This window comes from Brassica rapa, chromosome A01, assembly GCF_000309985.2.
Source record: "Brassica rapa cultivar Chiifu-401-42 chromosome A01, CAAS_Brap_v3.01, whole genome shotgun sequence".
Classification (NCBI taxonomy): domain Eukaryota; kingdom Viridiplantae; phylum Streptophyta; class Magnoliopsida; order Brassicales; family Brassicaceae; genus Brassica; species Brassica rapa.
Genome location: NC_024795.2, coordinates 24512806 through 24528187, shown reverse-complemented (window position 1 = coordinate 24528187; position 15382 = coordinate 24512806). Strand labels below are relative to the sequence as shown.

General features: G+C 35.0%; 2 protein-coding genes across 4 annotated transcripts; both read right to left on the bottom strand.

The window, feature by feature from the left end:
- Nucleotides 1-3157: 3157 nt before the first annotated feature.
- On the bottom strand, nucleotides 3158-9184 carry LOC103839947 (pentatricopeptide repeat-containing protein At3g16010). 3 transcript variants are annotated; one of them, XM_009116437.3, is made up of 4 exons: nucleotides 9020-9184; nucleotides 7559-8919; nucleotides 7435-7468; nucleotides 3158-7294 (listed from the first exon to the last, which is right to left on the bottom strand). In XM_009116437.3, exons 1-4 carry the CDS (start codon nucleotides 9111-9113, stop codon nucleotides 7281-7283), a joined length of 1503 nt encoding a protein of 500 aa, XP_009114685.1. In that variant the 5' UTR covers nucleotides 9114-9184; the 3' UTR covers nucleotides 3158-7280. The 3 variants fall into 3 exon arrangements, with proteins under 3 accessions (XP_009114685.1, XP_033144939.1, XP_033144934.1); XM_033289048.1 differs by having other exon boundaries at nucleotides 3158-7291; XM_033289043.1 differs by having other exon boundaries at nucleotides 3158-7302; nucleotides 7437-7468.
- Nucleotides 9185-9472: 288 nt separating this feature from the next.
- On the bottom strand, nucleotides 9473-15172 carry LOC103839938 (pentatricopeptide repeat-containing protein At3g16610). The gene has a single exon (XM_009116426.3). The coding sequence runs from the start codon at nucleotides 11493-11495 to the stop codon at nucleotides 9528-9530; it is 1968 nt and encodes a 655-aa protein (XP_009114674.1). The 5' UTR covers nucleotides 11496-15172; the 3' UTR covers nucleotides 9473-9527.
- Between the last annotated feature and the right edge of the window lie 210 nt (nucleotides 15173-15382).

The following is a 15382-nucleotide window of genomic DNA, read 5'->3' as shown; positions in this document are numbered from 1 at the left end:
TAGTATTATATAAATATAACTTACACGTAAAATGTTAATTATGTAGCGGAAGATATATAATCGAAATAATTATATCACAATAAATGTGTATCTAATGGATAGGAAAACACCAATATAAGCCTTTGATTTTCATTTCACATAAGCAAAGAAATCACAAGCAGATTCTTGATATATACGAAACACAACATTTATTGCGAAAGCGAAAGGAATTTTTCATACGAATCACTAACCAAGATAGTTGTAATTGAATTGACAATATTTGCTTGGTTGGATTCAGTGAAAAACGAAACCAAGATAAACCAAATGAAATAAGATGTTACTCCCTAGCCTCTCTTTGTTTTCTTCTAGATGACGTTTTATCATTTTCACACAAATTAAGGCATCAAATACAATATATTCCTATCTTTTTTCATCAATTGACTATTGTCGTAAGACACATGGAATATAATTATTCTACTTTGAAACTTGAGTTTGTTGACTAGAAAGAATAATATAAGGGTACAAAGAGTATATGTCATTATATTTTGCATAGTTTTCTAAAAACATCAAGTATATGGAAACATAAAAAAGATGCTAAAATGTCATTTAAGAGAAAATGAAGAGGATATCTAGCAAAACAGATAATTTAAGTCAATAAAAAATACACTAAACTTCCCTTTTATGTTATTTTAAAATCATACTCATAACTTTAGAAACTTACAAATCTAGAATAGAAACCAAAACTAGTCACTGTCTTTCTGAGATTCTTAGACTTGGAGAAGAAAATGTTATAACATTCCAAGATTTCAACTGTTGTTTTATAGCGGATTCATAGTCGAGGACCGCTTGTAAATTGAACCTCAAATATTCAATACAACATCTCTCTACGAGCTCAATGAGATGATTAAGACTGTTCATTTCCAATTCATTTACCTTATGTACATGTTTCTCAAATAACTAAATGTTTTGGTTAAGAACTAAGAAAACATATTAGATAGGATAGTTACCAGTAAATCTTCCAAGCGTGTAAAATTTTAATTGATGTCATGATTGTTATCTCTCAACATCTATATCAAAAAAAAAATTATCTCACATGATGAACTTTTGGAATATCAAAATTTGAATCAATAGAGGATAACATAACAAGTCTTAAATAAATAAAAATCATTTAGAGCTCTAACAAACAGAATAACATACCAAAGAAAGCATGACCAACTATTCTCCAATCTCTAATTCTTTTGTTATTGATTTTGTTTTATATAGGACATAATCGCAACCGACAAAAATCACATCATCTTTAATGTATGCATGGGTGAAAGATGCATATACAAACCCTCCAAATATGTTGTATCTTGGAGAGTTTAGTGTTTTACACATTGATATGTGGTTTACGTGCATACAATTAATAACAATTAAAAAAATGAGATGACAAAATAAATGAACAACGTTAAAAAAAATAACAAGCAATGATATACATGTTTCAAGGTGAAATTTCACTCATGCACTTTTCATAATAATTTAAACAAAAGTTTTTTCTTAATAGAGGTGGAATGTCTGCAAAACACAATGAAAATAACAAAGTAAATCAACAATTTTAAAGATAACAAGTGATGACAAACCAGTTTTAAGGTGATGTTGCACTCATGCACTTCTCCGTCTCTAAATAATGTAAAAGAGTTTCATATGCTCTCTATTAAGAAACCAAGTATCTGAAATCGATTCGCTTTTTGTTGCATTAAAAACTGCACAAAAAGATCGGTTTCACAAGTTAACATATAAGAAGAATGATTAAACAAGGTGTTCTAGTACATGTGTCGTCATTTCCTATCGGAATGTTGTTTATTGCAAGAGAGATGTCAGAAGTTTCCATAATCTTGTGAGCTCGAGATAACAATTTGATGCTCTCAACAAGGATTCTCGAATGACTTACACTACATTATAACATGTACCTACATGTTAATCTCAACCAGCCAAATCTAGAGTGTCGATCACTCTCTTCAACGCTAGACGACAGAACATGCATGATAACATAGATTGGAATGACCGAACTGCATTGTGAAGACCAGAAAGTAAAAGTCAAGAGAAATGCAATAGTAAGGTAAAACGTAAGAACAAAATAATTATATAAGATATTCAGTTTTGACTCACCTAATATGAACTCCACACTTTTTTTAAAATCAACACTTTGGAATGTCACACCAACCACTTTGCATTGCATGATTATTAGACTTCCACTATGCCCACTAATAATTTCTGCATCTACAACTATTGTCAATCGCTCGATGTCACTCACACAGTACTATTGGAATTTAAAGCTAATGACAAGGCCTCTTGTAACTTGAATATTATAACCTACATTTTAGTAACCAAAGCATTAAACACACATTTATCTCTAATTAGTCTCACACATATATAAGTATGTATAACAGCCTATCATATGGAAACCAATAATTGACACAACTTCTTCTAGAGGTGAAATGTCTCCAAGAGATAATGGGGACATATCTTTCTAGAACTTGTCTCTATCAACTTATAATATGGCCAAATCGCACTCGTATAAATTTTTTTAAACTCTAGTATTGTATTTAATAGTTGAATTGTGCATCACCACATTGATAATTCAAACATTTAACAACATGTGTATTCGTGAGAGTCATTTTCTAGATATGACAAACCCTGCTAAGTAACAAATAAACATGACAAACAAGATAGGTTTTATACTTTCATCCATTATGTGAAAATAATCTTTCGTGATGATATATATAATTATCAACCACAAAATTTACCACGCCAAATATGTAAATATCAAGATTCTTTTTTGTGTATGTTATCAAAGATGCGTCTAATGTATAATGTAGCTAAATATATATTAAAGTTCATACCAAAATCATTGTATTTTTTCCTCAATATACTATCAAGGTTGATATGAGTATGTCTTGTAGTGGTAGAGAAAATCATCAACACCTATTCAAACAACTTTTCATCAAAAGAGATGAGATGTGCTTCTATTTTCCCCTGCCATTCTTCCATCTTCTTAACTCTAGTCTTGTATTTAATTATGTTTTCTTCTTTATTGAGGTAAGGGAATAATATTATTTTGCCCAATTTTTGTTTTTTTAGATCTAAACTATTATCTTGATGCATTTAGATTGGTTTTAAATATTTTATTCTACTCTAGTGATTGTGTCTTCATCATCTCTCTCTCTTTTTATTTATTTATTTATGTATCTATTTTTATTATGTTTATGACTATTTCTCCGCAAGTCATGGTGTTTAGGATCTAATATTTAGTTTGATCATGATTAGGTTATAGTAGGATGATTTGATGTTTGATGATAATCCTTTATGTTACATTTTCTTAGATCTTTCATTTATACTATTTTATGCTAGTTTTTAATTTGATCATTCAAATTCTAGATCATAGATACTTTAAGATCTCAACTGTGTTTGAGGAAACGCTATTGAATTAAATTTTTATGAGTTTTTTAACCAATAAAATGATATAACAGTGAATAGTGAACTTAATGAAATTATTTATTAATGCATATTGATTATGTAACTAGCATATGAAAAAATTTAAGTGCGGATTTCTTGTTCTTCGTATTAAAATGATATAAAGGTAAATAGTGAATCTAATGAAATTATTTATTAATGCATATTGATTATGTTCTTTCATAGTGTCGTAAAACCCTTACTAATATAACAGGTTGGTGTTTATATCATATAGCTCAAGATCTTCATACCAAACTGGTAAAACCTAAGAAACCAACATTTCAATTTATCAGAGACATTGATACATTAGTAATCCTTTTACGTTGTTCATTAGCATTGTCTATACTATTACGTTGTTCATGTCGTCAATTAAGTGTATCGGCTCACTTTCCCAATCGAAATGAAGGGCTCACTTTCGCAATCGAAATGAAGGGCTGGCAATCACTCATTGAGAGCTTCTTAGAAGTCAAGGGGGATCCCCAAATACTGGACTGTGTAGATCAGTTGGTAGAGCACAAGGCTCGTAACATTGTGGTCTTGGTTCAAGAGCCCCTCAGGTGGAGACATTCTTTTTCTCAGATATTGAAGTTTAAATACTCCCACCTTACATTATGTAATATGAATATTCATAAACACGCGAGAAGTAAAGCTCTAAGTTCAAAATTTATTCCAATAGTACTTAAATCAATTAACAGAAACCAATTATGTCTAGTTACGAACCAAGTAATAAGCCAAGGCTAAAAAAAAACAACCAGAGGCTTAGACAAACTAAAAAGCAGCAGTTTTATCGAACAAACCATGAAGGTATCTAGAAATGAAGCTAGCTAGGAGGGTAGATAGAAATGAAGCCATGCCCATGCACAAGCTCGATCCCTTCCTTGTTGCTGAAGAAATCGAACAAACCATCGCTTGCAACTTTAACAAAGTGATCTGACTTCGTTATCTTGCGTGAACTCTCATTGATGGTTTCACTGAAACGTTAAGTGGGCTCAAAAGGTTACGAACCCGGAGAATTCCAACATCCTTCAGTTTCTCCTTCAACGTATTAGCCCTTTGAAAAATCAATCATGAGACAAAAGCTATGATGATGATACTCTCAAATCACCATGATAATGATACGTATGAGGCTTACTATCCACCGATGCTCTATCAATACAAGAGGAGGAAGGCCCAAGCTGAATAGGAAGCCTCGCACCGCTCGTTTTGGCCAAGGGAAGGTTGGTTCTTCAAAGGGCAGTCTCTAGAAGAATAAGGGATCATGCTGACTCAGCGACAATTGCACATGGGGTGTTGGCTCATGAAGAATGTGTGTGTGTGATGTGGGAGGTGCACATGGGGTGCTCTGCTTGCAGCTCACATAGTATGTGCGTGGAAAGAACGAGTAGCTTGAGAGTATAAATACTGTGTAGGGTTGTAAGGCTTTAGTATCAAGTTGTTTGATCATCATGTTCATGGAGAGATTGAGAGATTCCGGTTAAACCTCTCTAAACTTGTATTTTCTTTATCATTTCAGTAATCAAAACATAATCAGTTTATCATCCTTGTTATCTATTTCTCTGTTTTACCGGATCTAATACGTAAACTGTATCAGATAACAATACATTCTTTTTCAAGTAATTAACCAACTCCTAGAGTACAAGTAACTTTTAAGTTTTCCTTACCAATAACGATCTTGGGATCATCAAGATGTTCACTCAAGAGCCTAGCTTCTTCGATTTCGTTATGAACAGTGTGATTCCCTGTGAGCTGAACAGCTTGCAGCTTCCTATTACCGTTGTAGGTCACTTAGCACAGCTCTGCTATTACCTAGATTCATGATGTAAGGATCCTTCCCGAGAAGAAGACTGGCCAGAACACAAGATCCCACGGATACTAAAACCCGGTCACCATCACATGTTATCGTTTGCATATACAATCCGAGGTTTCCAGCTTTAAGTGATATCAGCATCACCTGCACCTGCTACGATATAAGAACCTTGCATTAGTTAGTTCACTTAGAGCGGATAAAACATGCAACATCGAATTCACCACTTATGTCTGGATCATTGTTGAATTCTTTTACAGCTGTGTCTCTTGTTACTACAGACACTGAACCATCTAATCTTCTGTCTAATAATATTTCAGAATCATGGCCAGAGATGATTACTGTTAATTAAAGCATATGCAAATCCAATACCTGAAACAATGTCTCCTTCAACAATGCCTGACTTCCAAGATTACTCTGTCAATTAAACATCAACCCAGCTACAGCCCGGGATCTTGTGAAGCTGAATTGGTGTTCGACAGAAGGGCAAATATTAAATTAGGTCCATATCACCAAACACAAATGTTTCAGCTTTTTATGCAGAACCAGCAAGCTTTAAAACGCACACATCAAATCGGATGATCAAATAAATGTGTAACTTAATACGAGGAACCCAAAACCATCGTATGTGAATGTTCCAAAATCGATGTTGAATAAAAAAGAGCTTCGAAATGGATAGCTTCTGACATCTTTTTTACCAAAAAAATAAATATAATATATTCAACATTTTTGCATTTGAAGCAATTCAGCATCTAATGGTGTACAATTATGTTGTTCGACTTAGACCAAAAAATTATGTTATTCAACAAGCTAACTTTTATTGATTTGTATACAAGAGAAACCAGAGACAGAACAAAGAGCACAATTTTTAGTCATAAAACAAGAAACAAAGAGCACAATTTCTTAATTTTAAATATTAACACAAAACAAGATTCTAACATTTTAAGGGTGAGCGTTCGGGTACCCATTCAGGTTCGGTTTAGATCTATTGGCATTTTGAATTTTCGGGGTTAAAGATTTTAGGCACATTCAGGTATTTCTAAATTTCGATTTGGATTCAGTTCGGATCTTTGAGGGTTCGGTTCGGGATCGGATAACCCATTTAAATTATTTTTAAAATTTTAAAATTTATTATATACTCTAAATTTTTCAAAATCTATAAACAAAATAATATATTACATATAAATTTGAATAACATATATCAAAATACATAAACTTAACATATAAATTGAGTTGGTTTGAATATTTGGATAAAAGATCAATAGATATTTAAAATATTTTTGGTGTTTTGAGTATACTTTAGCTATTTTAGATATTTACTTTTGACTATTTGTATATATTTTCAAATAGTTTGGACAACTTAAAAGTATCTTATATATTTTGGATAATTTTAATATACATTAAATCTAAAAATAGTTAATATATTTAGTTATATAAATCTATTTCGGATACATTCGGGTACCCAAAATATTTCGGTTCGGATCGGGTTCGGTTTTGATTTTCTAAGTGCCAAAATTTTGAATCCGTTCAGATATTTAGTCAATTTCAGTTCAAGTTTGATACTACTTTTCTGGATCGGATCCGGATCGGTTCTTCGGATTCGGATTTTTTTTTGCCCAGCCCTAATCTCTATGCTACTTACTTTCAGGATGTTGTGTGTTTGGTCATCTGAACAAATCATTATTTTACGAGTGAACGTACTGATGTCAGATCATCTATTATAACCGAACAATGAGCATCAAAAAGGCTAGTTTTTTACAAAATAAAATTTTCTTTTTAAGCATGATTAAAACTAAAACTAAAACTTAAACAAAATAGACTTTATTACACAGAAAAATCATCATCATAACTAAAACTAAAAAATATTATACAGCATAATTTGCCAAGTTTGATGATAACTTGAGCATGAACCACCATTTTAGGGGGAACCAGCGGGTGTCTCAGGTTCATCGTCTGTGCCTTGTACACCAATCTCAGCATTTAGCTCATGCTCATCGATCCTGCTTCACATGTCATCTAGTGAAGCCATTACCAAAGTCAAGGACATTACAGGTTATGTAAATGAACAGCAAAAAAGCTATTCACTTTCTCAGATATGATCAAAATTTCAAAAAGGTATAATCTTAATAAGAACTCTAAGACCAATAGAGAGAGGATATTGTTTGTGATGATGGAGTCCTGAAACCTGGATTGCTGTAAACACACACGTTAGCACCCATTCAGTATATACTTTTCACTATAAAAGCTAGCTAACTCAAGAAGATGAAAAATCAACAAACCCACCAGCAGATTTTGATCCACATTGCCATCAGCTTCAAGTATTGATGAGTCAGTGATGGCAAAACCTTCATCTTTCATCTCTCTCGTCACTCTTGCAGCCTCCTTAAACATTCCAGAATGTAGGAAACATCCAAGAAGAGTATTATAATTGATACCATCAGGCTTAATCCCAGATTGCTTCATAGCTTCAAACATATCAATAGCCAGCTTTGGCACACCTTCTCTAGCAAAGCCGTTGAGGATGATATTATGTGAATTTACATCCAGGATGAAGCCATTTTCTTCCATCTTTCTAAGCAACAAATTAGCTTCACTTATCATACCAGCCTTCACCATTCCTGACACAAGCGCATTGACATCAAAACCACTTCCTTGGTCCTTGAGAAGATCCACAACAACAGCTTCCCTGAGCTTTCCATGTTTTCCGAAATGTTTGATCATCACATTTCTGAGATTCTCTTTATCTTCCTTAGATAGCTCACTTGCCTTTCCAAGAGTGTTTATGAAGCTGCAATACACTGGAGGAAAAGGTGGGAGACCTCCCTCGTCCATCTCCTCGAGAAGCAACAGAGCCTTGTCCACTCTATTTCTTTGACAATAGCCATCTATAAGGACTGAGTAAGTGTATTTAGTAGGGGAAACACCGTCCGCCTTCATCCGATCAAACAAATACATCACCTCTGAATCAGGTGCATTGGACTCAAATAGAGTCTTAATCAGAGCATCGTACGCATCAATGTACTGCCACACTCGGAAGACCTTTGATAACACCTCAACTCTACCTATTTTGCTCAAAATGTTAATCAACTTGTGTAAGAAGACGAGATGAGGACACCTCAACCAATCTCTACGAATGTTCTCATACAAACCATATGCTTCTTCTACGTTCCCCACTTTGAGAAATTCATGTATCAGTTCCGCAAAAGTAGAAAAAGTACCGGTCTGTTTCATCTTAATCTCCTCGAGAAGATCAAAAGTTTTCTCAACCGTACAAAACTTAAAGTGTAATCCCAAGAGAGCGATGTATACACTCTCTGTCGCATCAGAATCATGATCAAGCTTCCTAGCCTCTTCTTCAAGGCAATGTAGAAAGACCATGTAGGTGGAGCGGTTAGGTTGAAAGTTTCCACATCTACCAGCCCACTTGAAAAACGTAATCTTGGCAATTATGTCAGCGTCCATGTCAAGAACCGAACAAACAAAGCGATCGTTCACTCTATGTTCAAAATCATGCAAGCCTTTCAAGTTTCTCCTCCTATGGAAGTTTTCCATTATCCTAACAACGGGCTCACCCAGAATCCGCGCTGACCTCTCCCTTCTAGCCTGTCTCGAAATACCAAACCTCTCAACACCAGCCTCATACTCTGGAAAACATAAATGTTACAGTGTCAAAACCCGTTAAAAAGGTTAAACCTTCTTTTAAAGTCCTTTAAAATGAGGAACAAAGTGTGCAGATTTTTTTACCTGTCGGAGAAAGGTAACATCTTGGTGGTATAGTAGTTGAAAATCTTGAGACGAATCTCTTCGCTAAAGTGTATGGAACCGACATGTACATCATCGAAATTATACTCCTCCGGTGACCACAAGTCCCCAGCAGCTTCCAGTTCCAGCGCTATATATCCACTCCCTCTCGCTGAATCAGACAGAACGGCGGCTGATAACGCTAGACTTAACTACGTTTGGTCGGGATGTTCAAATGGGCCGTTTTGGGCCTGGTCTGTTAAACACGTAACAATACCTTCTTCTTCAAGTAATCAACTCGTAGAGACCAGAACGCAAGATCCCACGGATACTAAATCCGGACTTTCTTGCTCAACCATCCTTAAGACTTGTTTATATCAAAGCCTTGGATTCAGAAAACAATCCTAGTATGTTTCACTGTGTCTGTGTTTGTTAACATCACTTGAAACAATGTCTCCAGCTAAATTGCGACAGTGCCTGACTTCCACGAATTCTCAAACCAATCTATCAGTTAAACATCAACCCAGCTATAACCCGGGGTCTTGTGCAGCCCTGTTTTCTTCTGAGTCGTTCTAATAATCTCTGCCTCTTCCCATCTTTCAACAGCTGAATAGGTGTTGGATAAAAGAACAAAGCTTCCTGTTGTTCCTCCAAGACTGTGCATCTTTTTCGACACTTTATCCCCAAGCTCCACACTCTTGTACGTCATACAAGCAGAGAGAAGTGTACCCAACACATTAACGTCTGGCTCAAACGGCATCTTGTTGACAAGATCATACGCTTCATCCAAGTATCCGGCACGAGCTAGGAGATCAGCCATGCAATTATAATGGTCTATCCTTGGGGTGAAGCTAAAATCTCCGCGAGTCAGAGAGTTGAACACTTGTCTCCCTTCATCCACAAGTCCTGAATGGCTACAAGCAGACAGAAGAGCAAGAAAAGTCACATCGTCTGGGCTCACACCTGCGTCCCGCATACTATCGAACAGAGAAAGAGCTTCTTTGCCAAGGCCGTGGTTTCCAAATCCAAACATCATAGTATTCCACGAAACTGTATCCCGCTTATGCATCGTGTCGAAAACTCTCTTGGCGACATCGAGTTTCCCGCACTTTGTGTACATATCAATCAACGCGTTACAAATGGTTGTATTAACAGCATAGCCGTGAACACCACAGTACCCGTGGCAACTGAAACCGTGTCTCAAAGCAGCCAAGTGAGAGCAAGCGGTCAAAACACCAAGCAACGTTGTTATATCTGGACGAACTCCAGAACATTTCATATCACGAAACAGACACAGACTCTCTTCGGCGCGACAGTTCTCCACACAGCCAGAGATAAGAGAGTTATAAGAAACTATATCTTTCAAGCCAATCTCACTAAACTGCCTAAAAGCATCACACAAGCTTCCATACTTGGCGTAAAAAGAAATCACAGTGTTTCCAACGGTTAAGTCTGAGATAAAGCCTGCTTTAACCGCGTAGCAATGCACACATCTCCCTCCATTCACATCTCCAAACCTCGCACAACCCATCAGAATAAGCCCAATGGCAACCGGCGTCACAACTGCCATATCTCTATCACCCAACATCTGTAAAAACAATCCCCCAGCTTCCATCATCATCTCATTTTCTATGTAGCCTCCAATCATAGCACTCCACGTCACCTCATTCTTTAAACAGCCCGAATCAAAAACTCTCCTCGCGTAGACAATGCACTTGCTTTTCGAATATACATCCAAGATTCCCGTCTTAAAAAAAACATCATCACTAAACCCCATTCTTATGCAGTACCCATGAAGTGACTTTCCTTCTTTCAAAGCACAATTAGACCTTCCTAACGCAGGAAACATCCCAACGATGGTGGATAAATTAGGGCTCAGCCCATCTCTTCTACGCATATCCTTAAACAATGCAATAACATCAGCTAAACCGGAACACAAAGAAAACCCAGAAATCAAAGCGTTCCAAGCAACAACATCTCTCTCTGGCATTTCGTCGAGCACCTGGATTGCTATATCTAGTGCTCCACATTTAGCATAGAAATCGACCAGGGCAGTACACACATACAAATCATCACTAAATCCACTACCTTTCGCATGGGTATGTATCAGCTTACCATCTTCAATCGCTCGCAGAGCAGCACACGCCTTCAGGGCAAAAGGGTACGTGTACTTCGTGGGTCTAACGCCAGAGCTCAGCATATTGTAATACAAATCCAAAGCCTTTTCCGGGTAATCGTTCGATGCGTAGGATCTGATCATCACGTCCCAGGGGATGGGATTGGTTCTTGGGTGAGGAATTTCGTCGAACGCGTGGCGTGCAAGTTTCACTTCGTTGCATGATGCGTAGAGGCGGGTTAGTTTGACGAGCACGGTGGAGGAAGTCAGTGTGAGGGAGCGTTTGAGAAGGTGCTGGTGAATGATTTGGCCTAGGATTAGGTTCTGTGATCGGATACATGAGTCGAGAAGGCTTAGAAACATCGGAGGATTGGATTTTAAGTTTCAGTTCAGGTGCATCGGCGACTTGCCATTGAACCGTTGCGAAATCAACTACCAATTGTTTGGTTTCCTCCGGTTATATCCGGTTTGTAGAATTTAATCACATTTCACTACTTTTGGGTTTACACTTGGGCTTTACGTATGTGCTCACTAATGTTTCATCCCAAGAATCTAAAGTTATCAAATAAAAACAATACACTACTATTGTTGTGCCACTTTTTGAAAGGATAGTTAGAGAAAAATAAGAAATACAAAAGGTATAATTTTATAATAGATTTTAAAAAATAAAAAATAAATAAATTCACAATACATGATTCAAGAAGAGATCACCATTTTGTTTGCTGAAACTGAAACTAAAATTTCACTCTCTTCTTCATTCATTGCGTCCCTAGCAACTTTCACACTTGACAACACCACATAAAAGTCATTCTTTAGCTTATTTTCTTCAACCAACTACTGGGGGGGGAACTCTCTTACGGCTCAGCATCTCTTGTTCCTTGAGACGGTGTTGGAACCGAGCAAGTCTCGCTTCCCCGCTGCTTTCCGGGACAAGACAAAGCTCAGTTGCGTTACGTAGTTTTCTATCATGCTTCCTGGTTGGTCCACCTCCGCTAGAAGCTTCAATATTTCCTAATCAAGATATGTAAAAGAAATTAACAAAGCCATGATAATCTAGAATCTAATAGTCACTTAGTTATGTTTATTACCTCGCGAACAATCTCCATTGTATCCTCGATTTCTTTTCGGTGTGCTGCTATTAAAACTTCTTCTTCCTGAACCGGAATTATCATAACTATCAGTATTAAGTTTTCTACCATTGTTTGTTAAGTAAGTATAATTTCACAGTTAAAAGATGCCGAATTGAGAAGCTTAAGAACTGGGACTTGGACTTCTCCAAATTTCACGATGAGAATTAAACGTCCTTCATGGGCTAACGTTTGATCGAGGGAAAACTTGACGGAGTGATTCCATGTAGGCTCAGATCCTCCGGTTCGATTGACAGTGGTTTTCTCCTTATGAGTTTTCCTGAAAGTATCCCCGTTGATCCAAACGACATCGCATATGTGTATCTTGGTGATAAGGTTGACATTTTCAATATCCTTTGCAGAGGATGTGTTGAGTTCTAAGGCAGATTCTCCATGGTAGAGAAGGAGATAAAATTGTTGTTTCCATCGTAAATGAAATTTAATGTTGTATAAATATAACTTACACGTAAAATATTAATTATGCAACGGATGTTATATATTAATGTACATACCGAGTCTGTATATTGAGGAGTCCTTGTATTCTGGTATTGTGTAAACCAAATGTAAATAGAGTCATAGATTTCAGTTTATAGGATTGGTTTAGTCTTGAGTCAAGTATATATGTATATAAACACACACTTGTACATTTTTACTAATTAATGAGAATGATATTATTTACTCATATGGTATCAGAGCTATACATTCGCTAACAAACTTTTCACACATTGCCATCTTCATCGATTCTCACCAGAATCTCGCTGGAATTCATTCATCAATCCTCATCAAAGCTTCGATTCAAACTCCTCCTCACTTTCCAATGTTGTTGTAATCGAATTGACATCATTTCTTTGTTGGATTCAGTGAAAAACAAAACTGAGATGCACCAAATGAAATAAAATGTTACTACCTTCGTTTTTTTAAGATGAGGTTTATAACTTTCACACAAAATAAGGCATCTAGTACAATATTTTTTTCTATTTTTTTCATCAATCGACTATCATCTTTCGCAAAACACCTTAGAGTAGAGTAGAGTTGTTCCATTTTGAAACTTAAGTTTGTTGACTAAGAGAATAATACAAAGGCACATAGAGAATATGTCATTATATTTTTCATAGTTTTCTGAAAACGTCAAGTATTTTGAAACATAAAAAAGATTATGAAGTGTCATTTACAAAGAAGCAGAGGGATTTTTGGTTGGGTTTTCAGAGACATAAATTGGAATTAGCAAAACAAATAATTTTAAGTCAACAAAAATACACCAAACATTCATTTTATGTTATTTTAAAATCATACTCATAACTTTAGAAACTTACAAATCTAGAATAAAACCCAAAATTAGTCACTGCCTTTTTGAGATTCTTAGAGTTGGAGAAGAAAATGCTTTAACATTCCAAAATCTCAATTGTTGTTTTTTGGTGGATTCATAGTGGAGGATCACACTTCTCCCTCTTGTAAATCATTCTTAAATATTCAATACAACATCTCTCTACGAGCTCAATGAGATTAAGACTTTTCACTTTCAATCCATTCCTTATGTATATGTTTCCAGTATATAGTTTTTCAAAGAACTAAATGGTTCAGTTAAAAACTAAGAAAAAGTATCAGATATGGTAGTTACCAGAAAATCTTTTAAGCATATAAAATCTTGACTAATGTCATGATTATCATCTCTCAACACTTATATAAAAAAACAAATTATTTCACATGATTGAACTTTTGGAACTTCAAAATTTGAATCAATAGAAGATAACATAATAAGTGTTAAATAAAGAATCATTTAGAGTTCTAACAAACAGAATAACGCACATGATAAAACATGACCAGTACTATTCTCTAGTTTCAAATTATTTTGCCTTTGATTATGTTTCATATAGGAGAGAATCGCAACCGACATAAATCACATCATCTTCAATGTATGCATGAGTGAAAGACACAAATACCAACCCTCCAAATATGTAGTATTTTGGAAGGTTTAGCGTTTTATACCTTGATATGTGGTTTACCTGCATACAACTGGTAACGATTTACAAAAATTATGATGAAAAATAATCAATATCGTTAAAAATAACAAGTGATAACACTTCTCATAATAATTTAATTAAGATAGTTTCATATGATTTCTTCATAGATGTGGAATGTCTGAAAAAAAACAACGGAGACCTATCTTTACAGAATTCGTCGCTATCAACCTCTAATAAAACCAAGTTACATCCGTAGTTAATCTTCTTAACTCTAGCTTGTATTTGATAGATGAATTTTAGCTCACCACATTGATAAATGTGACTTTCTATTTTCTTATTTACTAAAGTACTGGAAACATATTATGTTTGCCCAAATTTTGTCTTTCAACATCAAAATATTTATGTGTTTGGATTGATTTTAATCTTCATACACTACTCTAGTCATTGTTTATTCATCATATATCTCTTATATTTTTATCAATTTTTATTATGTTTATGTCTATTTATTTGTAATTCATGATTTTTATGATCTAATATTTAGTTTGATCATGATTAGATTATAGTAAGATGATTTGAATGTTTGAAGATAATGATTTATGTCACATTATGTTAGATCTTTTGTTTGTATTTAAGGTCTCAATTGTGTTTGAGGAAATGCTCTTGATCAAATTTTTATGAATTTTTCCTTTTTAACCAATAAAAAGGATATAAGTGTGAATACTGAACTTAATGAAATTATTTTATTATTGAATATTGGTTATGTAACTAGCATATGGAATTTTCAAGTGGAGATTTATTGTTGTGTTTCAAAGCGGAGTTTTGTATTAAAGTTCCACTAATATCTGATTTTAAATGAATACAGTAGATATTTTACACTTGGTAAAACTGATATCTAAGTTTCAGGTGCATCCGCGACTTCCCATTTGAAGCGTTGCGAAATCAATTACTCCAACCAATTTTTTGGTTTTCTCCGGTTATATTCGGTTTGTGGAATTTCATGGTTCAATCACATTTCACTACTTTTTGGCTTATATTTGGTATTTAATGTGTCACAAGAGCATTCACAGCAAGGTTTCTTTTCTTTCATGAGTCTCTCAATAGAGAAACACGAAGAGTGAGGAGAGAGCTTCCATTCCCAAAAAATTTAAATTTGTTAATATTT